Source organism: Arachis ipaensis, chromosome B09 (assembly GCF_000816755.2).
Source record: "Arachis ipaensis cultivar K30076 chromosome B09, Araip1.1, whole genome shotgun sequence".
In the NCBI taxonomy this organism is placed as follows: Eukaryota; Viridiplantae; Streptophyta; class Magnoliopsida; order Fabales; family Fabaceae; genus Arachis; species Arachis ipaensis.
Genome location: NC_029793.2, coordinates 143,923,739 through 143,945,790, shown reverse-complemented (window position 1 = coordinate 143,945,790; position 22,052 = coordinate 143,923,739). Strand labels below are relative to the sequence as shown.

The 22,052-nt window shown below is 37.2% G+C and overlaps 5 protein-coding genes across 9 annotated transcripts; 2 read left to right on the top strand and 3 right to left on the bottom strand.

Moving 5' to 3' along the window:
- Positions 130-4,964, bottom strand: LOC107618621 (lipid phosphate phosphatase 2). 2 transcript variants are annotated; one of them, XM_016320730.2, is made up of 8 exons: positions 4,474-4,960; positions 2,801-3,020; positions 2,588-2,675; positions 2,383-2,492; positions 2,187-2,280; positions 1,587-1,775; positions 1,444-1,503; positions 130-639 (listed from the first exon to the last, which is right to left on the bottom strand). In XM_016320730.2, exons 2-8 carry the CDS (start codon positions 3,014-3,016, stop codon positions 428-430), a joined length of 969 nt encoding a protein of 322 aa, XP_016176216.1. In that variant the 5' UTR covers positions 3,017-3,020; positions 4,474-4,960; the 3' UTR covers positions 130-427. The 2 variants fall into 2 exon arrangements, with proteins under 2 accessions (XP_016176216.1, XP_020966754.1); XM_021111095.1 differs by lacking the exon at positions 1,444-1,503 and having other exon boundaries at positions 4,474-4,964.
- Positions 6,240-10,549, bottom strand: LOC107619109 (lipid phosphate phosphatase 2). Of its 4 annotated transcripts, none has more exons than XM_016321328.2 (9): positions 10,441-10,549; positions 10,050-10,142; positions 9,206-9,427; positions 8,907-8,994; positions 8,711-8,820; positions 8,280-8,370; positions 7,672-7,860; positions 7,508-7,567; positions 6,240-6,740 (listed from the first exon to the last, which is right to left on the bottom strand). In XM_016321328.2, exons 2-9 carry the CDS (start codon positions 10,098-10,100, stop codon positions 6,544-6,546), a joined length of 1,008 nt encoding a protein of 335 aa, XP_016176814.1. In that variant the 5' UTR covers positions 10,101-10,142; positions 10,441-10,549; the 3' UTR covers positions 6,240-6,543. The 4 variants fall into 4 exon arrangements, with proteins under 4 accessions (XP_016176814.1, XP_016176815.1, XP_016176813.1 ...); XM_016321329.2 differs by having other exon boundaries at positions 10,303-10,445; XM_016321327.2 differs by lacking the exon at positions 10,441-10,549 and having other exon boundaries at positions 10,050-10,285.
- Positions 10,837-11,667, bottom strand: LOC107616155 (uncharacterized mitochondrial protein AtMg00810-like). Its single transcript, XM_016318150.1, has 3 exons — positions 11,401-11,667; positions 11,176-11,267; positions 10,837-11,017 (listed from the first exon to the last, which is right to left on the bottom strand). The coding sequence occupies exons 1-3, from the start codon at positions 11,665-11,667 to the stop codon at positions 10,837-10,839; spliced, it is 540 nt and encodes a 179-aa protein (XP_016173636.1).
- On the top strand, positions 17,085-18,215 carry LOC107616156. Its single transcript, XM_016318151.1, has one exon. It carries the CDS (start codon positions 17,085-17,087, stop codon positions 18,213-18,215), a length of 1,131 nt encoding a protein of 376 aa, XP_016173637.1.
- Positions 18,290-20,251, top strand: LOC107616157. The gene has a single exon (XM_016318152.1). It carries the CDS (start codon positions 18,290-18,292, stop codon positions 20,249-20,251), a length of 1,962 nt encoding a protein of 653 aa, XP_016173638.1.

Below are 22,052 nucleotides of genomic sequence, written 5' to 3'. Positions count from 1 at the left end.
GGCCTCATTTCGTCGTAACCAAATGTTCCATATAGCTGAGAATTATTATTTTTCTCTCTCACATTATGCTATTTTAAGGGAAAAATTAAACATGACAAATTAGTTTTGGACACACATTTTAAACCTAACTTAACAATTACGTTTCACTAATAATCATTCATCCAACGATATATGATGTATAGAGTAATGTTAGTATATGTACTGGAAACAAGTGACTGTAAAAAGTAAAAACTAAGCCATTATAAAAAAAAGGATAACGAACTTACAAGATATTTCTAATCCAATAAGAAGCTCAAAAGTTAAAACCAAAGAGATCGACATCCGCATATATATCTAACAGGGTGATGCTAATGTCTATTATCTGCAACTAAAACTCAAACCCGTAAAATTTTTACATCCGGTGATCTTTCCAATCTCTTTACAGCAGTCAGTGTGTCCTGACATTTTGTGGTGCGCCTAACATGGGGCTTGAATCCCAGCTATTGCTTCGTGTATCTCCCTCCTGGTGAGGTGGGATATACAAAGTCACTGCCTGAAGCTCAGAGGACTGCACTCGCTGGCTGTCATTATTGGCGGAAGAGGTTCGAGCGGCATTATGAGATTCAGCCAACATCCGGAAATATGCATGAGGCCCCCACCCTGCATATGTGACAGTATCATATTATTCTTGAAACATGAAATCAAGTAATCATTGATGAACAACACTTGTGTAAACAAGCCAACCGAAAAGCCATCTATGCTTCAAGACACCTGAATAACAGGGCCGAGGATCTTAGTCCTTAGACAATTAGACAAAAGATTGGCCGCATAAACAAAGACGCTAATCCATTGCTTAATCTCAATCGAAAGAAAACATCAAATGACAAATTTTCACTCAGCTCCAACAAATTTACGTGGCGACAGTTCTTCAGTTACAAGATCTGTTTTTGTCATACAAGATCTTCTTTTCCCCTTCATTTTATGTAAAGATTGGACCTAGCCCAACTATAAATTATTTTAGATTTGGGCCAGGTTCCCAACGGCCCAACCTTGGAACTAAACCTAAATAAACATAAATTTAAATGTAGCTTTTTTTAAAAAATAATCAACCCAACAAAATAATATCAAATGAATGAGACTTGTGCAACTATGCAAAACTGCAAAAGCAATTGCCTCCTATATAGGCACATCATGCTCGATCCCTAGCAATAGCTTGGTTATGGTTGTGTGGGTGGGTTTGTGCAAAATATATTGTTTACTAATCTAATAATAGTTTTGTTAATATTTATAGAAGCTTAAATCATATTAGGAACAGCATCAAATCATATGATCACAGAATATATAGGACACAGAACATGTTAAACATTCTTTTTTTTGCAACACATACTAAACTTGCAGTATAAGATGTTAGATATGACAGATTTTGCAACACATACTAGAAAAGATAACAATTCATGGTCATACCGTCAGTGTCATATGGTGGTGGGAAGAATTGCAAGTAACAAAAGGAAGCAATTACACTCCCTGCATAGCAAAAGTCTGCATAAGAAACTTTACCAAAAGATTTACTTAAATGTTAATAATAAATTTAACTTTAAATAACAAACCTATTAGGCCTCCAGCAAACACATCTTGCCAATGATGCCAATAATCATCAACACGAGAGACAGCAACCATAGATGCCATGAGGATTGGAAAGAAAACAAGACAGAGCTTTGCAATGTGGCCACTACGATCAAATGCCCTAACTTTTCCAGATAGATACCAAGACAGATAAACAAGACCAGCAAAGGACCCTGGATAAAAAATAAAATAATTAAAAAAAATAAAAGCAAAAAAGGAGACTTTATTTGATTATATTGTTGTCATTCATGTAGGAAGTAGTAAATTACAAAACAAGAACAGAATAACACATTCTTGAGATGGACCACCACACAAAAATGCCAAATCTACGGGAAGCCCTTTTTCAAAATTCACAAGGTTGATAAACTAACTATTCTAATACCACCAAAACCTCAACCTTTTACGTAAGTATATTATTCTTAAATAGGGTTCAAAGATTCTTGTATCCTTATTCTTTTTAACCAAACTCATCCATGAACAATTTCTGACTTTGTAGTTATACTCTATAAAGATTTTTTAAATAGAAAAAAGAATATATTAGAAGAGAATGTAATTCTAATTTAAGATCGTCAAAGGCTACATACAGGAGGTATGTCCACTTGGGAAACTTTTGTGCCCTTCCTTGATAACACTTTTATCTCCAGTACACCTAACATCAGTTGTTACTTGATCAAACACCTGATATGTCATGCACCAATGTCATTTTTATTCAGCAATGAAATACAAAGTGCAACATTAAAGGGAATAAAACAGGCTCAGTAGTTGATGTTGAAAACCCACCCCTTTCCCATTAGGAAAACAACGCCAGAAGAAATCTGGCCGTGGTCGTCCAACACCATCTTTGATAGCATCAGTTATCACAGCAGTAATGAGGACTGAATACAGAAGGCCTGGTGTGAATTTCACAATATGTTCGTGTATCAGTGATCTGCAAACAGGAAGGATAACAAATAACAAAAAACTTTTAAAAGGTTCAGAGACGTACCCAATATAGCATGGTGAAAGTCATAAACATCCTTTCTAATGAAATAGTAAATAAGAAAGATGACCAGCGGCAACAATATTGCAATGATCTGCTCAGAAAGTACACAGTCAAGAGATTATATCTTGAATGTTGATCAAACCAATGGATAATATAGCTTTAATATCTGTATAGGTGTAAATTTCTTTTAAGACAATTCTTGGAAATACAACATACCGGAACTGCCCAAAAGGGAATAGTATTATCTTTCAATGGGTAGCTAAGGTCTGTCATCATATCCCGTCCAACAAAACGGTGGAATGGCTCTATTATATTCAAGACAGCATCAATGATCACAAGAAGCAAAAGAATAAACCAGTCATGCATATGTATTCTTGCCACTCTAGTTCCATGTGATCTGATAGTGTGTGTACCCAATTGAATTTCTGGCATTTCTCTGCTTCAAATGAGAAAATAGGAAGAAGGAATTAAGGTACCATAAAATTTAAGGAAATTTAGCAAAAGCAAAATCAGAAAGGAGAACAAAACAAACAGAGAGTCACAAATCATGTGAAACTGACAAAACAGAACACTAGCGGGATAGATCCTATTAATTCAGTAGATAGGATTGGGGAAGAGTCTTCACCCAAGAAGAAAGAAAATTTACAATCCAGAACTATGTAGTTTGGCGTCTGAAGGATTTTTCTCCACTTTTTCCCAAGCCCAATTTTGTACACAAAGACACCTCAAATTCTTAGAGTGACAAGTTTTTTAGGGTAATAAACCTGAATGTATAGTTCCATTTTTTCAGTTTTTATTTATTTAATGTTGTGCCTCATATTGATCTCGAGCAAACATGTAATCACTACCATTGTCAATTTGTCATTACCATTGAACCACAGTATATTGTTATGCATATGATTTCGTTGATATACTTTTCATGCTTAGATTGGTAAGAGAAATGGAAAAGAATGTAAGGACTTTTAGACTACAGGTTCCAAAAAAGGAGGAGCAAAAAGAAGATGGAATGAGGGTAGGTAGGAATGTGTTATATAAAACACTTTAACAGGTAGGTAGGAATGTAGGTTCACGGTTCAATTTGGGGTTGAATTGCAATCAACGAAAGCAGCATTCAAATTAATCATATTCACGGGTAAGATATTGACTTTGATAAAATCAAGACAATTCATTATTGACCTATCCCAAAACGATGTGACAGTCGCAAGCTCTGAGTTCTCTTAAACCTCCTCAGGGGAATGCAAAACCTTTAGACATCTAATTGATTAACCAAGAATGAGTCAACACACGATTTCTTAGCACCAGAAATATATAATTACATATACACCTATATAAAATCCAAAATTATCTAGATCGCACGGTTAATTCCAGCCACAGAATTCATAATGATCACGGTGTAAGTTTTCTGTGCCCTAGCTATTGAGCAGGCACCGGTATCATCAAGTTAATAACTATATACAGTGCGTATTCTCTTCAAAAAGTAATCATAAAGAAAAAAAGGAGAGTTTTCATCCTTTTGCTAGTTCAAACTCATTCGTCGGTCGAACACAGATAAAGAAAAACGAGAATTGTCTCAAGGAGTTCCACAGCCGGAAAAAGAAAAAAAAAAAGATCACATCCAACTCTGAATCTCTGATAAGTAAAATCATCGATTGAGAAGAGTGTTTCAGCAATCAGCACACAAATCCAACCGTTAATATTCTGTGGAAGCGGTTTTCACGGGAAACAAGAGCATTTTCGAGGAGGAGTCAACTTAAGCTATCAAATATTACACAAGTCGCGCTTAACAGAAAATTAAGAAGCAAAAGCGTAAAAAACCGAGACACAAAAGTGAAACGTGCAACGAACAAAGAGGAATCACAATGCGAAGAGATTGAGAGAAAGTAACTGACCTGCAGATTCAGATGCACGTGTTCGAGATTCAAGGCTAAGCAGAAGGAAAGAATGATATGAAAATGTGTGGGAGAGAATGCGCGTTTGTGGTGATGTAGGAGAAAGGAAATTCAAAAAAGGCGGAAGCAGCAGAAACAATGGTGAAGGCGCGTGGAGTTGTTGAACAACGCAAAGCGGTTTCGCTATCTCTTGTTTTCTTCTCAATTATTAGGAATTTGCTTCCTTCATGATTTCGGGTCAGTTATTCTATTTTCTACTTATGAAAGGGAAATAGGGAATTTGAACTTCATAATTGCTTATTAGAATTGTTACGAGTAATCTTCTTCGGTTCTTCCTATGTCACCTTTTATTTGTTTTTCGTTATTTACAACTAATTATTTGCTCTCTACTCAAACTCCCTATAGAACACCGAAAAAAAAAATGAAAGAAGGGGGAAGAAAAAAAAAGGAACAGCAACCGACACGGTCACACAGACAGAGTGGCGAGAGAGCCTTGGCATAGAAAGAAGCCAATGGTGTAATAAACTAATAATAAATAAATTTGAATAATTTGATTTTTTTTTTCCCTTTCGTTTGGAAAGGTAAAATACAATACAATTACTTACTAAAATTATTATTATTGCGTTCACAAATCATAACTACTCAACGGAAGAGTGGATATGTTTTCTAATTTCTATATGCACTTTAACTTCGTAATCGTATCTCAACCCCGCTTTGCCTCTTTTCCTTTTGGCTTTTGCTTTTTCTTATTTGGATTTAGTCAGTCATCCATTCAAACTCTATCAACTCGTTTGCAATTGCAAGGGGTTTAATTCAAATCTCCTTTTTCATTAATCAAATTTTGACTAATTTCAGTTTATATGTGAAATATACTGTTTAATTTTTCAGAACCTAACGGACTTTATTTTAGACTATAGACATTTCTTATTGAATTTTTTATTAAATGGGTCGGGGTGGTTATTGCTTACTACTCCAGCAACCCTTTGATTGCTAAGAAGAGGTGACAACTGATTTGCATATGATTATTTCCTGAGGCATACACCTCAAATAATATATAAAATAAAATACATACTGTCAAGGAAAAGTCTCCTTTCTTTTCCCTATGATTCATGATTTATTTAATGTTTAGCTGAATATCATAGTGAATCGTACTTGCTGTATTAAGATTATATAATAATATAATATAGTACATAACTTAGAGGGCCAAATAATAAGTTTATTTATTCTAAAATCAGTAAAAGATTATGGGAGTAAACTTTTTCAATTTTTTTCTTAAATTGTTTGATAACATGTAATTTTTTATCATTTAATATCTTTTTTTACGTATTTTTTTTTTGTCTTACTTTAAGAATTTAAGATAAAAGATCACACTTTATCACATAATTGAAAAAAAAAATAATTCTCTTGCTCGCCCTTTAGGGCTACAAGAAACATGTTCTTTTATGGGCTTTATTGTTATGCGAGCAAGCAGACAATGCAGCTGGCTGGATATTCGTGATAACTTGGAAAAGTGCATGTGCATCTTACAAGTTTATTAATGCTTTTATTTATCATCCATTACTTTCATGGAAAACCTTATAAGCACTATACCATTCCTCCTCCTTTTGAATTGTTCAATGCTCACATATAAAACTCAAATCATATAGCACATCCAAATTTAAGTTGTTACAAGAACCGTAGTAGGTAAATAAATTTTAACAGAATAATACTGATGTATTTTTGGTTTGAGGCGTCAAATTATGACTTGTGAGTAATGGCGAACAGGAAGATAGAACATTTAGAACCACGATTATTATTCAAATGCCATCAAGTATTATTCATATGTTAACACTAATCTAAAGAAATTCTTCCACTAAGCTACGTTCTATCTACTTAATAAGTGGAAAAGCATGCACCATTTTCTGTTTACCCAGCAACAGTGCTAGTAATGCATGAACAGAAACTGCACAATATTTGCTACTTTGCTAAAATCAAGTGTTTGCCGTGTAGACCGAGAACCTCATTTCAATTTACACAAAAGCAAAGTCACAAGGATCAAAGGAGAAGATTAACGCAGAAGAATTCATCGGATCACTTCTGTCCAAGCTCCATTGCTTCCAAGCTTGGGCTATGATAAGTGAAAGGGGGCAATGTATCACCATTTCTCCTTGGTGCTTGATTCACACCCCCTGGAACCTCCATGGCCTGCACAAGAGGTGAATCCCGGTTCGTGTTTGAATTGGGTCGTGCTTCCTCCATTGCCTTGAAATATGCATAGGGACCCCATCCTGAAGAGAAACAAATTTAAAGTCAGCTCGAGGAATCTGCTTCAAACTAGGAGTATATGATACATTGATCCAGACATCATGAATGGCCAAAATTTTAGCTTATTGGTAAAGGTGGTCAAACACAACCACATGGCCAACCTGAAGTTAGTGGCCAAATCCACCTTAATATTTTTTATTTGTCATTGAAAATGATATCAAATCCAAAATCATGCAGAATTTAATACTAGTACAACCAACTTCCACCTAACTACACTTATAGGCCAGAGGCATCCGTTCTTATTCTCAGTTGAAAATTGAAATAATGATTGGACGACAAAAGTGGCACATTAAGCACAAATGCGACTTCGTTACAAACTAGATTATTGCTACAGTGGTCAAATCACCTGCAAGTGCTATATCTGATATCTCTAGGTAACTTGAATGAGGAGATTAAAATTTTCTTCTAAACGAGGGACAAAGGAAAAGGCCTTGAAGAATAGTGACTTTGAAGGGAGAAATTGCAGGTGACTAATTAAGCAAGGCTCAATGTTTGATCTTGTTTGCTATCTAAAATAAGTTAACTTCTCAAGAAGAATCTAATAGGTATAGGGAGTGAGAGGGTATAGTAAAAAAACTATAAAAAGCCATATCTTGGTAGAGCCATGGCAATAAGAAAACTACAAAAGACTTAATTTTGGAAATATATTTGTGAATCAAAAACTTCGGAGAAATCAACGTAAACAAGGTTTGAAATACTGAAGAAGTCAAACAGAGAGATGAGGTGTTACCATCATCACTATAAGGGGGAGGGAAGAACTGCATATAGCAAAAGGTTGCTACAACCAGCCCTGCAAGAAACACAATCAAATGAGTTTCCCTTTAATTTGATCTTTCAGCGCTGGGACTAAGCCATTTTTAAACTTTTCTAGCTATTTAAGTCATTAAGAACAACCTAGAAGACCTCCAGCAAAGACATCTTGCCAATGATGCCAGTAGTCATCTACGCGAGAGACTCCAACTAGACAAGCAGCAAGTATTGGAAGAAACACGATGCATAGCTTTGCTACATGCCCTTGGCGATCAAAAGCTTTGATCTTCCCAGATAGGTACAGCGATAGAAAACCCAATCCTGCAAAGGACCCTGCAGAAGTGAATATAAGTATCAGGTTCCACACACAGACCTTTTTCTGAAGGAATTAGCTACTGATTTGATGAGTAAATTAAGATATTATTTTATGTACTTAACAGCACACGAGACATATTGGCTATAATAAACTTCAGCACTGATTTTGGAAAGAATTTGTTGCTACTGTCTGAAAATTTTAAGTGAATGATGATTACCAATTTCGTTAGATTTACAATATGCTATCTTATAAGAATACAAACATTACTGCATTTCACCAATTTCGTGTTTCTTAAAGATTATCAACCCAGTTATATGTGAGAGCAACTGATTTAATGTTATGATTCGACTTCACTACTAAAAATGCATTGTTAATTCCAATCTGCTCGGACCAAAAGCTTGTAGTAGAAGAGAACAGTAAACTTTTTGTTGCTCACATGATGTATGACCGCTTGGGAAACTCTTGTGTCCTTCTTTTATATCACTTTCCTTACCATGGCACACTACACCTCCCCATTTGTCATAAACCTACAAGGTTAATGGAATAGAAAATAACAAATAAGTAAAGACCATTCCCTCTGTACGAAATTTCAGCAGTTACAGTTCTTGTAAAACCATCTGAAAACTCTTAATAAAATGAAACCATACAAGTATATAAAAAAGATAGACAAGGAATAATCCAGAAACTCTATACAAGAGATGGACCCATCCTATTATCTTTATACCTTCTATGCCACCATTACCACAACAAAATGGGGCCAAAATTCACTTGGGAGAGACTAAAACACTGAGTATGAGAAACTATGATCAAGTGGCTATATTAGTATATATATGTAAAGACATTGTCCATTAAATGATAGTTGCTAACCTCTACTCCATCAGGGAAGCAACGCCAATAGAAGTCTGGCCGGGGTCGACCAACTGCATCTTTTATTGCATCGGTCAAGACAGCGGTAATCAGAACGGCAAACAGGAGCCCTGCTAGCAATGAAATACAACATTATTACCAATTCATCAACAGCTTTAATTTGTGTATGTGAAAGTATGCAAAATACGAAGTTTACCTAGGACACTGTGATGCAAATCATAAACATCTCTCCTCCGCATATAGAAGAGAAGAAAAACAGCCATTGGCAACAGAACCGCATATAGCTGGACACATCAAAGAAGGGAAAAACATATCAACCACATAATTACTTGCATTAAATAAAAATATGCAATTAGCTCAGGCCATTATTATTAAAACATAATTCAAGTTCATGCAGGCGTAATGAAATGAAAACAGAAATCAACAAAGCAAGGGATCCCCTAACATGGAAGCAATTCAATGAGCTTTTAATTCTGTCTAAGGAAGGGAACTTACAGGAACAGCCCACACGGGAACAGTGTTCTCTTTCATGGGATATTTAAGGTCTTCCAACATGTCTCTTCCCACAAAGCGGTAAAACGGGTGAATGACGAAAAGAATAACCTCTATGACTATGAGCAACAGCAATATGAGCCAATCATGAAGGTGATTTCTTGCAAGTGTAGCCCCATGTGATTTGATTGTGTGAGCAGAAGGATCAACCCGGGGCATCCGTCCCTGCCGGAAGAAACAACCAAGAGAGAAACATCTAATTTAACAGAGGCAACATTTGAGTACAAAATGGTCACATAAAACTAGTCGGAAAATTTTCCTCCCGCACCACATGATTATTGCATGCATCAATCAATCAGCGTAAAATTCTTCAGTTGAAGAAACAGTAATAAACTGGGTAAATTATGTTGATTAATACTTAGTTCTTCATTTTAATCTCATACGAAAATGGTCGATAATTTTTATTTTTGGATCTCAGTTTCTTACGGATCAAGAGGAGTCTCTCAAGTTTCAACCCACACCACACGCATCCTAATTAGAAATGGACCACACGTCTCTATCCCTATAAATTTGCTGCTACCTATTTGAAACAACCACTGAAAGTTAGGTTATTCCATGCTTCAATTAAAATTCAAGCATAATCAGGTCTCCATCATCAATTAACCCTGCTAAAACGTAAATGAAGTTACCAGAAGATAATTTTACCTGCTTCGAAGTTTTAACATCCTAAACCAAATCAACATTAAATCCCACTGGTACGGCGGTAAGAATCAAATGAATATCCAAATCCAAATTCTGAGTTTAAATTATTGTGGTAAGTATAGAAAAGAAGAAAATGAATAACTACCTGAAACGGTGGCCATATTCTTCCAAAAGATATGAAGCCCCGCCACGCCATGTGTATATAAAAGTATAAACGAACGAGAGCACTCACGAGATTCTGGTTATTAACATGAAGCACACAAATAGAAACAAAAAGGTAACAGTTAAGACTGAGTGAGAAGTTTTATCCCAAACTGGAAGGAACGGAAAGGAAGGGAAACAAAAGTAATCGTAATCGTAGAGTACTGTTATAGTGAGAGAATTTAAATATACTCAACTCAAGTCTTTTTCCTTTTTTGTTTTTTAGTTTTGTCCCGGAAAATTTGAAATAAAACCCTTTTTTTTTTCCGAGAAAATCTGGTGACGGAAGAATGAAACGTTGGTGGGTGAGATTAGAAATTAGAAGTGAAACGAACCTTTCACTTTGAAATGAATTAATTTGGCGGGGGCGGAGCGGTTTACCCCTTTATCCAATCCTACAACCGAGGTAACGAACTTTTTCAAAAATATTTTTAAATTAATAAGAATCTTCTTTTTTTTTTTTTCTCTTTTCTGCTAATATATATAGATTCTGTGAATTATTAGTAGTTGACTACTCGCCGGTCAGGTTGAGGTAAAGTACAATGTACAGAAGATATATATAGGTACTAGAAGAATCAGAGTAATAAAAGTATACAATCCTATAATTAATATACAGATATGCTATATAAATATAAATGATACTAATTGATCTAATATTGATTATAATTTATTCTCTAACATTCTCCCTCAAACTCAAGTGGAAGTTAAGAATACCATCTTGAATTTGGATACTAGAGTCCGAAATGAGTTAGATGATGAGCTTTCATGAATATATCAGCAGTCTGATCCAGTGTTCCAACAGCGATTAGACGAACAACATCAATAAGGATGTGTTGTCGAACAAAGTGATCATCAATCTCAATATGTTTGGTGCTCTCATGAAACACATCATTATGGGCAATCTGAATAGCACTGCGGTTGTCACAAAAAACATCAATTGGGGACGACTACGGTGCACCCAAGTCTTCGAGAAGCCAATGAATCGAGACAACCTCAGCAGTGGTGTCAGCGAGAGCACGATATTCAGCTTCCATGTTTAATCGAGCAGTGAAGTTTGCTTCTTAGCTCACCAGGAAATGTGAGAGTCGCCAAGAAATAAACAATAACAAGTAGTAGAACGATGATCAGTGGGATCACCAGCCCAATCAGCATCTGAGTATGTCTAAAGGGATAAAGATGAATGCGCAGAAAAATAAAGGCCATGAAATAGGGTGCCTTTGATGTAGCGAATAATGCAAAGAACTGCCGCATAGTGAGTAGTACTAGGATCACAAGAACTGGCTAAGAACATGAACCGGATAGGCAATGTATGGTCGGGTGACAGTTAAGTAGACTAGTACTCCAACTAACTGTCGATAAAGAGTATGATTATCCAAAACAGTGTCATCCATAGGAGTAAAATGAACATTAGGCTCAAGAGGAGTAGACTCAGTGCAACTATCTGTTATACCAGCTCGAGCAAGAAAATCCGAAGCATACTTAGTTTGAGAGAGATAGATACCATTATCTGTGGATATGACATCGAGACCAAGAAAATAACTGAGAGAACCAAGATCTTTCATTTCAAAAATATGTTGAAGGGAGGCTTTGAGATCAGAGATACCATCAACATCATCTCCAGTAATGATAATGTCATCAACATACAAAAGCAGAAGAACAACTCCATGTTCACTTTACGAATAAAGAGAGCATTCTCATAAGGGCTGCAAGTAAAACCGAGATTGCATATAGTGGTACTAAACTTGTCAAACCATTCGCGAGGAGCTTGCTTAAGACCATAAAGTGTCTTGCGAAGGAGACAAACTTTACTAGAAGGACAAGGATAACCCAGAAGGGGTTTCATATAGACCTTTTTTTTTTCAAATCTCCATTAAGAAATGCATTCTTAACGTTCATCTGACTAAGAAACCATTTTTTTACTGTAGCAATGGCAAGAAGAGCTCAAACAGATGTGAGACGAGCAACAGGAGCAAAAGTCTCTTCATAGTCAATACCATACTCTTGCATACAACCTTGAGCATCCAATTGTGCCTTATAACAGTCAATAGAACCATCAGAGCGAGTCTTGATCTTGTATACCTATCTACTTCCCACAACTTCCTGATTAAAAGGAGGATCAACCAAATCCCAAGTATATGCTTTTTCAAGTGCCTGTATTTCTTCTTGCATTACTTGTTGCCAATTTGAATTTGTGGAGGCTTCTCTGAATGACTTAGGTTTATGTTGATGAAGAATAGTAGAAAAACAATGATAATAAAAAAGATGAGGAGGTGAATTTCTTACCGTAGAAGAACAAGTGGAAGGAGGAGGCATGACGGTAGGAGCAAGGTCGTCGTCCGGTCTAAAATCATTAAGAGATGGAAAAGGCAGAAGAACAGGAGGCTGTAGAGGGTGACTCGAGATAGAACCAGTAGAATCATCACTAGGAAAAAGATCAATATTGGGGTTAGTGAAAAAAGGTGACTGAGTAGGAGGAATGGACTCAAAGGAGGAGAACCGAAAAAACATGTGATTCTCTTAGAAGACAACATGACGAGATATACAAATACATTTAGAGAGAGGATCCCAACAACGATAACCCTTGTGTTCAGTGCCATAAATAAGGAAACAACACATACGAGCCTGAGGTTCAAGTTTACTATGTTCATGAGGCTGAAGAAGAGCAAAATAGACACAACCAAAAACTCGAAGAGAACTGTAATCTGGAGAGGTATGATAAATACACTCAAAGGGAGTAACGTTACTTAGAACATAAGAAGGAAGTCTATTGATAACATAAACAGTAGTAAGAATAGCTTCACCCCAAGTACACTCAAGACACGAAGAAGGAAGAAGCATTGCACGAACAAAGTCAAGAATGTGACGGTGTTTGCATTCACCTCATCCATTTTGTTGAGACGAACCACGACGAGAAAACTCAGACAAAGTACCCTATTCTGCAAGAAAGATTAAAAGTTTAGAATCACGGTATTCCATAGAATTATCACGTCGAAAAACCTTAATGACCTTGGAAAACTGAGTTCTAATCATAGTAGCAAAGTTAATATAAATATGAGGTAATTCATGGTGATTAGTCATCAAATAAACTCAAGTAAAACGTGAATAATCATCAATGAAAATGACAAAGTATCGAGCTCCTCTCATAGAAGCGGTGAAAGCGGAGACCCAAACATCAGAGTGAATGAGATTAAAAGGAGAGCAAGCAAGAGAGAAATTATTGTGAAAAGATAAAGTATGTTGTTTGGTAGTTTGACAAGAAATGCAATCAAAAGATTCATTAGGAACCTAACCCAAAACACCCTGAGACATACGAGGACGTAATTTTTCTAAGGAGCTGTGGGCAAGACGTTGATACCATAAGTGAAGGGTAGATAGAAAAGAAGCAGCACAGAGATTTGGCACAAGAGGAATATGAAGATTCTCGAGTTTAAACAATCTTCCAACCTTACGTCCAGTCCCGATGATTTGTCCCATCCGACGATTCTGTACACGACAACCAGAAATGGAAAAAAATGACATCAAAACCCAGATCAACAAGTTGACCAACAGAAATAAGATTAAAATTCAATTTCGGAATATAATAAGTATCAAGAAGATTAAAATTGACTGGGAGATAGAACCCTTATGTGTTGCGTGCAAGAGAGAACCATTAGCAGTATTGACAAAAGGTGCATTTGTAGTGGTAGACAGAGACGAGAAAAGATTAAGCAATGGAGACATGTGATTAAAGCAACCTGAGTCAAAATACCATTTAGAATTACCTGGAGGAATCGAAAAAGCAGCAAAGGTATTACCAGAAAGGAAGATAATATGCTAAAGAAGAGATGCAATATTAGATAGAGAGACAGGAGACGAGTTGAGAGGAGAGAGGTGGTAGATTCATTAGTAGCAGCAACAGCAAAAGCATGCACAATCTTGGAAAAGTTGGGACGAGAATGATACTTGAGTTGATTAGGATGTAGTGGGCGAGTAGGACAAGTAGTAATCAAATGTTCCGAGAGCTTGCAATAATGGCAGAACAGCTGTAAACAATGATAGCTAATGTAATCTTTTTGGTGGCATGTGCGACATTCAACAGAAGGACAGTTGGAGAAGAAGTGCCCGGAATGGTTACAGTTTTGACAGGATTTACCCTTTTTATCTGTGGCAGCAAAAACATTTGACTTTTCCATAATAGTAGACACAGAGATCAAAGAGAGGAGAGAAATTTGCAATTTCGGAGCAGAAAATGAGAAATCGGAGTGCAGAATCAGAAAGAGCTCACCAAAAAAATCTTAGGGAGGGTCCCACTGTCTGCCACGTCAGCACCATGTCAACATCCACGTCAGCAGATGGATGCCACATGGCGATGTCTGAGTGGAGGGGAAGGACACGCTGGCGAGTGAGCTGGAACGCGGGTCAACTGTCGGATCGGGCTAGGTCGAGGCGCGGGTTGCCGGGTCAGCGCGGAGCAAAGGGAGTGACACGTGGAGTGCGTTGGGCTGTTGATCACGGAGCCCAATCTGATGGCGCATGATGAATCTGGAAGGAGAAGAATACTGGTTGCGGCAGCGTCTTGCGGCAGTGCGTGCGGCGGCGGGTGACGGCGAATCTGGATGCGTTGGAATCACGACGATGAGACGAATACGGTGGGAACGGCTGTGACGAACCAAAGCGTCAAGAGAGGATCGAAAAACGAGGCTAAAGAACGCAGTTGGAGGAGAAGAAACAAAGGGGCTATAAACGAATTTACATGGAAAAAAAACCTATGCTCTTGATACCATGTTAGAAATAAGAGAGTAATCTGAAAGAGTATATTATTCAGGTTGTGAAAAAGTACAATGTAAAAGGGATATCCTGAAACAGTAGAAACATTATTTTACACCATCTACATAAATAAAATACACCCAAATTAGAGGACATATTCTGTTCAGTTACCATATGACGACCTTCTATTTATGCTCTCATCCTTGCAATCAGCAGCTCTCTATTCCAGTTGCTAACCCAGGGCAGTACAGCGATTGCTTCTCCCTTCTTATCTGTGTATTTTGTTAGATGGAAATAGACTATTATCAAGGCATAGAGGCAGCCTTCAATTGATTTTTTCTTTTTCAGACGGTAATTGGTTATGCCTTTGATGATGAAATTGAGCACATGGGCGCCCCAGTTTCCCTCCGTTATTTTGTCCATCTTAAAAATTGGACACCAAATCCCAATTTGTGAATGATTACTTTCTTTGGCTCGCTCATCTTTCCAAACTTTTCACTCAATAATCTCGTGGTACATTTCAAGTCTTTGGTTTGCTGTAAACAAAGAAAAATGAGAGTCATTTAAATAACCTATATTTACATTAGGAATAATTGATTTGTTCTAAGATATATATATATATATATATATATATATATATGTGCTAGAAGAATCAAAGTAATAAAAGTATACAATCCTATAATTAACATACAGATATGTTATATAAATATAAATGATATTAATTGATCTAATATTGATTCTAATTTATTCTCTAACAGAAAAGCTAAAAGGGAAAAGCAACTAACAGATAAAACACACGAAAAAAAGGCTTTCATCATCTAATACTTTACTGACTTTAATATCGAAATGCCTTACAGGTTGTCCTCCCGACTTAGTTCTGCACTTGACGAAATTAGAATCTTCAGTCTCCACCTCTACAAATTGTCAAATTGTAAACTCGATTAGAACACGAACGATATATAAAAATAATTTATATATCACGTATGTATATGTTTGTATTCTATTCAAATGTCTAGCAAATTATTTATCAATTATCACACATTGATTAGATTTAAGTTGAGATTTTTTGTTAAATAAAAATCGTATTAAATTTGAATTCTCTAAATTTTAAATTTTTATTTGAGAAAATAAAATATGATCTTTTATTTTTAAATATTTTCTCTCTCATATTTTTCCTTAGTTCTATTTATAAAATAAATAGTAAAAAATTATACTTTATTCTCTAAAATAAAATCTAAAATTTAGACTATCGAGAATAATGACCTTAACTGTTGAGTAGCATTCTATTGAGTATTGATTGATTACCCTTCAACTCAATCATACGAATTACCAACGTCTTCTTCAATGTTTACGATCTTTACAATAAAAAGCTGTCATGGACAATTTTGTATGACTTTCATCACATGCTTGCAAAGGTATATTTGCAAGAATTATTGCCGATGGTCAAGCCAAGGGCAATAGTTTATTTTAATAGTTTTAGTATATGTAGAATGAACCACGGTTAATTGTTCATGTTAATTAAACATAATATTACATCTAATCTAACTGTTGATGAATTCTGCCAAAGCAATTGAAAAATTAGAAACATAGTATTATTTTGTAAAGATATTAAAATTCAGTTAATATAGCTTAATTTAATCATATTAATGGATAGGACTAGGTCGATGTGCGTACATTATACACTAATATATATAATTTAATCTTGATATATTAAGTCTTACCCAAATTTTCAATACTTAAGGAAGTGATTTCTTGTTTAACTGATATGACCAGTAAAGTCGGTTACGAGTTATAAGCTCGGTAACGTGTTCACCATTATAACCGAATATTTGCTATAATCGGCATTCATTCTCACACAATAACGTCGGATAGGCAATAAATTCCCTCTCCAGACGTTACGACTTAAATCTAAACGCTCAACAACAAACGAGTATAAAAGGAAAAGCAGGAACAAAAGAAGGTAAGCAATCTTTCTAAGAAAAAGACTCCATACATATTCTCTTACTGACTTGAGCGTCGGAGTGCCTTTTGCAGGTGCCCGATTCTTCCACTCTTTCTTTATACCGAGGTTTTGGATCGCGTCTTAGGAATCCACCGACCTTATCAGGAGGACGACCTATCTGGAGTGCGACCTATACCTCGGCCTAAGCTGGTAAGAACATTGGCGCCCACCGTGGGACCGAACAATTTGAAACATCACTTGTGCTAGGCCCCAGATTTTCCACACACCCTCATGGCGGACGTCCCCCCGCCCACTTCATCCGAGCTTCTGAGGATGGTGACCGAGCTTCAACAGGCAAATCAGCGAATGGCGGAAGATAACCAGAGAATGCAAAATCAAATCGCGCAGTTAGAACAAGCTCGTTTAGGGCACCATACTAATGATGATGAAAACAACGAACGAACTCATGTTTCTGAGACACCACAAAGCAATAATGAAGAAGATCAACGGAATGAAGAAGCTCAGCCTGAAAATGAGGAAGAACAACCTGACAACTCCGCAGGACCATTCACGGCGGATATAATGAACTTTCAACTCCCTAGACAATTCACCCTCCCAACAACTTTAACCCCATATGACGGACTGGGTGATCCAAAGCAGCATGTTAAAAAGTTCCGATCTATTATGATTGTTAACGGTGCATCCGATCCAATTCTTTGTCGATGTTTTCCATCTTTTTTAGACGGTCCTGCACTTGACTGGTTTTGCTCTTTGCCTGCAGATTCAATATCCCGCTTTCAGGAGTTAGCTCGTCAATTTGAAGACCATTTTGCAGCATCTGCAATATACCTCCATGATTCTGACTATTTGACAACTATTAAGCAGGGACCACAAGAGAGCCTCAAGGATTATATAACTCGTTTCACGAAGGTGGCTATGAAAATCCCTAATCTCCACCCCGAGGTCCATCTTCATGCAATTAAGAGTGGCCTGCGACCAGGTAAATTTCAGGAGACCATTGCCGTTGCAAAACCAAAAACCTTGGCCGAATTCCGCGAGAAGGCCAAAGGACAGATCGATATCGAAGAACTTCGCCAAGCAAGAAAGGCAGAAAAATCAGCAGTCAAGGATGATGAAAAACCACGCGATAACAAGAAGAGCTTCAAACCGGTCCCGCGATATGAATCTTATACCCAGTTTAACACCAAACGGGATGATATAATCAAGGAAATACTAAATTCTAAGCTAATCAAACCCCCTCGAAAGGCAGGCGCTTATCCAGAAGCAAAAAACGTCGACAAAACTAGATACTGCACTTTTCATCAAAAGCATGGCCACACAACCGACGAATGTGTCATTGCTAAAGATTTGCTAGAGCGTTTGGCACGGCAAGGCCGGACCAGGAAAAAACAGCTTTTATAACTGAATGCGGTAATTATTGCTATAATGTTATGCCTTTTGGTTTAAAGAATGCAGGTGCAACATATCAAAGATTGATGAACAAAGTCTTTGAGCAGCAAATAGGCAGAAACGTCGAGGTCTACGTCGACGACATGGTCGTCAAAACAAAGGTCGGCCACCCACACATAGAAGACCTCGATGAGATATTTACGCAAGTCAGAAAATACAACATGAGGTTAAATCCTGAAAAATGCGCCTTCGGTGTTCAAGGAGGAAAATTCCTCGGATTCATCTTGACAAGCCGAGGAATAGAGGCTAACCCAGAAAAATGCCAAGCTATTCTCGACATGCACAGTCCTAAGACAATTAAAGAAGTTCAACGACTGACAGGCCGTTTAGCTGCGTTATCAAGATTCCTACCATGCCTAGCAGCTAAATCCTTTAACTTTTTTCAGTGTTTAAAGAAAACGACAAGGCACTTTTCTTGGAATGAAGAATGTGAAGAGGCATTCATGGGCTTAAAACAGTTCCTGTCTAAACCACCTGTTCTGCAGAAACCAAAGCTCGGTGAACCACTATATTTATATTTATCTGTGACTGATGTGACCATTAGTTCTGTTATTATTACAGAGAATAACAAGGATCAACAGCCGGTCTATTTCGTGAGCAAGTCGCTGCAAAATGCCGAGCTACGCTACCCAATACTCGAGAAGCTCGTCCTAGCACTAATCTTCTCGGCGAGGCGCCTCCGACCTTATTTTCAGAGCCATACAATCATCGTTCGAACAGCACACCCACTTCGGCAAATACTCTCGAAGCCTGAGTTAGCAGGACGACTAATTAAGTGGTCCATAGAGCTGTCAGAATTTGACATTCACTATCAACCTAGAGGGTCTGTTAAATCACAATGTTTAGCAGATTTCGTTGCCGAACTTTCATGCCCAAACTCCGACGATAAAGGTCACCCCTGGACCTTATTCGTGGACGGTGCTTCAAACCCTCAGGGGTCAGGTGCAGGAATACTACTTGAAAGCTCAGACGGCATAGTAATCGAGCATTCTCTCAGATTCTCCTTCAAAGCAAGCAACAATCAAGCTGAGTATGAAGCCCTCATTGCTGGGCTCAGGTTAGCTATTGATTTACATGTTAATATTCTGAAAGTTTACTGCGATTCTTTATTAGTCGTCCAGCAAGTAAATCATAGTTTTCAGACAAAAGATCAGATCCTATTAAAATACCTAGACATCGTCCGGAAGCTATTAAATGATTTTTCAAATATTGAGGTTATCCATATACCAAGAGAACAAAACCATAGAGCAGATACTTTATCAAAACTAGCCACTACACAAACACAAACTACAACACTTTTGCAGTCAACTTTAAGTAGGCCAAGCATCGATATACTCAATATCCTAAGCATGATCAATGAAGGGAGTTGGCAACAACCCTATATACAATATCTCCGTAGTGGCTCTATTCCAGAACAAATCAAAGATAAAATTAAATTCAGGCGACAAGCCTCCTTCTTTACATTAATGAATAACATTCTGTATAGGCGAGGCTATTCTCGACCTCTGTTAAAATGTTTGGACAGGACAGAAGCCGATCTTATTTTGTCAGAAGCCCACGAGGGCATTTGTGGAATACATTGTGGAGCTCGGAGCTTAGCACAGAAGGTACTCCGGGCAGGTTTTTACTGGCCGACGATATGGGACGATAGTAGGCAAAAGGTCAGAACCTGTGACAAATGTCAGAAGCACTCGCCGATGATTAATGTGCCTGCCGAGCAACTTCATCAATCAGAAGTGAGCTGGCCATTCAATAGATGGGGAATTGATATTCTCGGGCCATTCCCCACTGCCCCAAGACAAATGAAATATTTGGTAGTCGCAATAGACTATTTCTCCAAATGGATTGAAGCACATCCTTTGGCGGTCCAGAAATATTTTCACGACATTCTCTTTCCACCTTCAAATCAGTTTCAACCTCAGAAAGTTTTTTCTTCAACTCAGTCAGGCTCGACTCTTTTGACAATAACTGCTCTTTCAATTCAGTGATTTAGGAAAATTCACAAGCTGCTCTCCTATGCCTTTTTTCTTGACTACGCCCAATACTGGCAAGACGGAAGCCTAACACCTGAAATTTCAAAAGACAATGTCTGTTAAAAAGGAAAAAGAAGCAAGACACAAAATATCAAAACAGAAAAGATACTTGATGCAAACCTGCAGGAGCTGATCTATTCCTATATCTCCAACCTCTTCTACCCGGCTTATGTCTGACACTGTTTGAACAATTTCGTCAGCTACAACACTAAAAGGAAATTTTTTACTCCACACTGAACCAGACTCTCCTTCTTCTTCGAATACATGGAGCTTCTCTTGCATTTTAGTAAAATTTGATAAATCCTCAAGCTGAAGGCTATTGTCTTTAACTAACACCTCGTCTGCATTAACCGATTCCGACTTCCTCTTTTTAAACACTATACCCTTTTTCTTTGGCTGAGGCTGGTTGACCTCGGTACCACCATCAGCTTTATCGGCATTTGAAGACGAACCATCAAAGTTTTTTGCTTTAAAACGAGACCTTAAGCTCGAAGCAGTCACTCCCGGAAAGTTACCAGCTGCAGTATCATAAAGAATTGCTCAGTCTATAAGTTTATCAGAAAAATTTAAAACCAAAATCCCCCCAATTTCTTACCAAAATATTCTAAAACAGCCGATCTATTCTCCTCCCACAGCAATAAGTCAGACACAGATATCAAACCACCCCTATCCACCATCTCAATCAGAAATGAGATAATGCACTCATTACGGCCATTGATGAGTTCTGGACCTAGTATGTGCTGCGGTTGGCAACACCAATACATGGGAAACTTTTCCCCCAGATGCTCATCAAGGTAAAAGGGAAAATCTTCATCTATTGATTTCACTTTCAGAAACATTTCTTTGAAATCTTTAAAAGAAGATTTATAAAGTTTGAAAATAGCAAACCCTGGCGTACTGTTTAAATTTATCCACAGGCCCTTCCATACCCCCTTCGCTTGGAATAAAGAAAAAAACAACTCCAACTCTGCCTCAATCTCAAGGAAATCCATCAGAGCTTGGAAGCATCTGATAAAGGCCCAGCCATTCGGGTGTATTTGAGAAGGAGCGCAATTCATTTGTTTCATCACATCACACTCAAAACTAGAGAAAGGAAGCTTGACCCGCAATTCCTCCATCACACAGCTATACATGTAAAAATTTTCAAAATCCTTTTTTCTATGAAAAACACGATCAGATCGATTGCATGGCAACAACTCTACCCGAAACCCAGTTCTTACTATCCTTCCCAAATTTACCCTATCTACACTCTCCCTATCAGAAAATAGTGATGCCCGTATATGTACATCTTGATCAACCCAACCATAGGTCTTATACCGAGGTTTTGGATCGCGTCTTAGGAATCCACCGACCTTATCAGGAGGACGACCTATCTGGAGTGCGACCTATACCTCGGCCTAAGCTGGTAAGAACATTAACTAATTAAAAAAAGTAGGTGATAATATTCAGGTCTATCAACTTAATTCTATGGTGGATAATCACTCAGCGTCTACATATCACTCTTTTTAGTCTTTAGCAAAACGGGTCCAACCAAATAAATATAATTGCGGAAAGTTCACAAGTCTTTTTTTCGTGATGGGACCAAGTGTTTGTATATGCATAAATGTCACCTTTAAGACTATATGATAAAATGTAGAAAAATAACAATAGTATATAGTCAAATAGGGTATTTTGCATCAAATATTTTTGTCTTTAACAAAATTTTATTATATTAAAATTTTTAAAATTCATAAAATAAGGCATATAAATTTTTATT

Bases quoted from the DNA above. Each gene is read 5' to 3' on its own strand.
- LOC107618621 (XM_016320730.2), bottom strand. From the start codon at position 3,016: ATGCCAGAAATTCAATTGGGTACACACACTATCAGATCACATGGAACT. The intron at 2,493-2,587 runs GTACGTCTCTGA...AATTCACACCAG, and splicing joins CTTTCACCATGCTATATTGG to GCCTTCTGTATTCAGTCCTC. The intron at 2,281-2,382 runs GTGGGTTTTCAA...ATGACATATCAG, and splicing joins GTTTTCCTAATGGGAAAGGG to GTGTTTGATCAAGTAACAAC.
- LOC107619109 (XM_016321328.2), bottom strand. From the start codon at position 10,100: ATGGCGTGGCGGGGCTTCATATCTTTTGGAAGAATATGGCCACCGTTT. The intron at 8,371-8,710 runs GTTAGCAACTAT...TTAACCTTGTAG, and splicing joins GCTTCCCTGATGGAGTAGAG to GTTTATGACAAATGGGGAGG. The intron at 7,568-7,671 runs GTTGTTCTTAAT...TGTTTCTTGCAG, and splicing joins CTTTGCTGGAGGTCTTCTAG to GGCTGGTTGTAGCAACCTTT.
- LOC107616155 (XM_016318150.1), bottom strand. From the start codon at position 11,667: ATGAAAGATCTTGGTTCTCTCAGTTATTTTCTTGGTCTCGATGTCATA. The intron at 11,268-11,400 runs GTTCATGTTCTT...TTATCCCTTTAG, and splicing joins GACCATACATTGCCTATCCG to ACATACTCAGATGCTGATTG. The intron at 11,018-11,175 runs GTGAGCTAAGAA...TGACAACCGCAG, and splicing joins GGCGACTCTCACATTTCCTG to TGCTATTCAGATTGCCCATA.
- LOC107616156 (XM_016318151.1), top strand. From the start codon at position 17,085: ATGGCGGACGTCCCCCCGCCCACTTCATCCGAGCTTCTGAGGATGGTG.
- LOC107616157 (XM_016318152.1), top strand. From the start codon at position 18,290: ATGAACAAAGTCTTTGAGCAGCAAATAGGCAGAAACGTCGAGGTCTAC.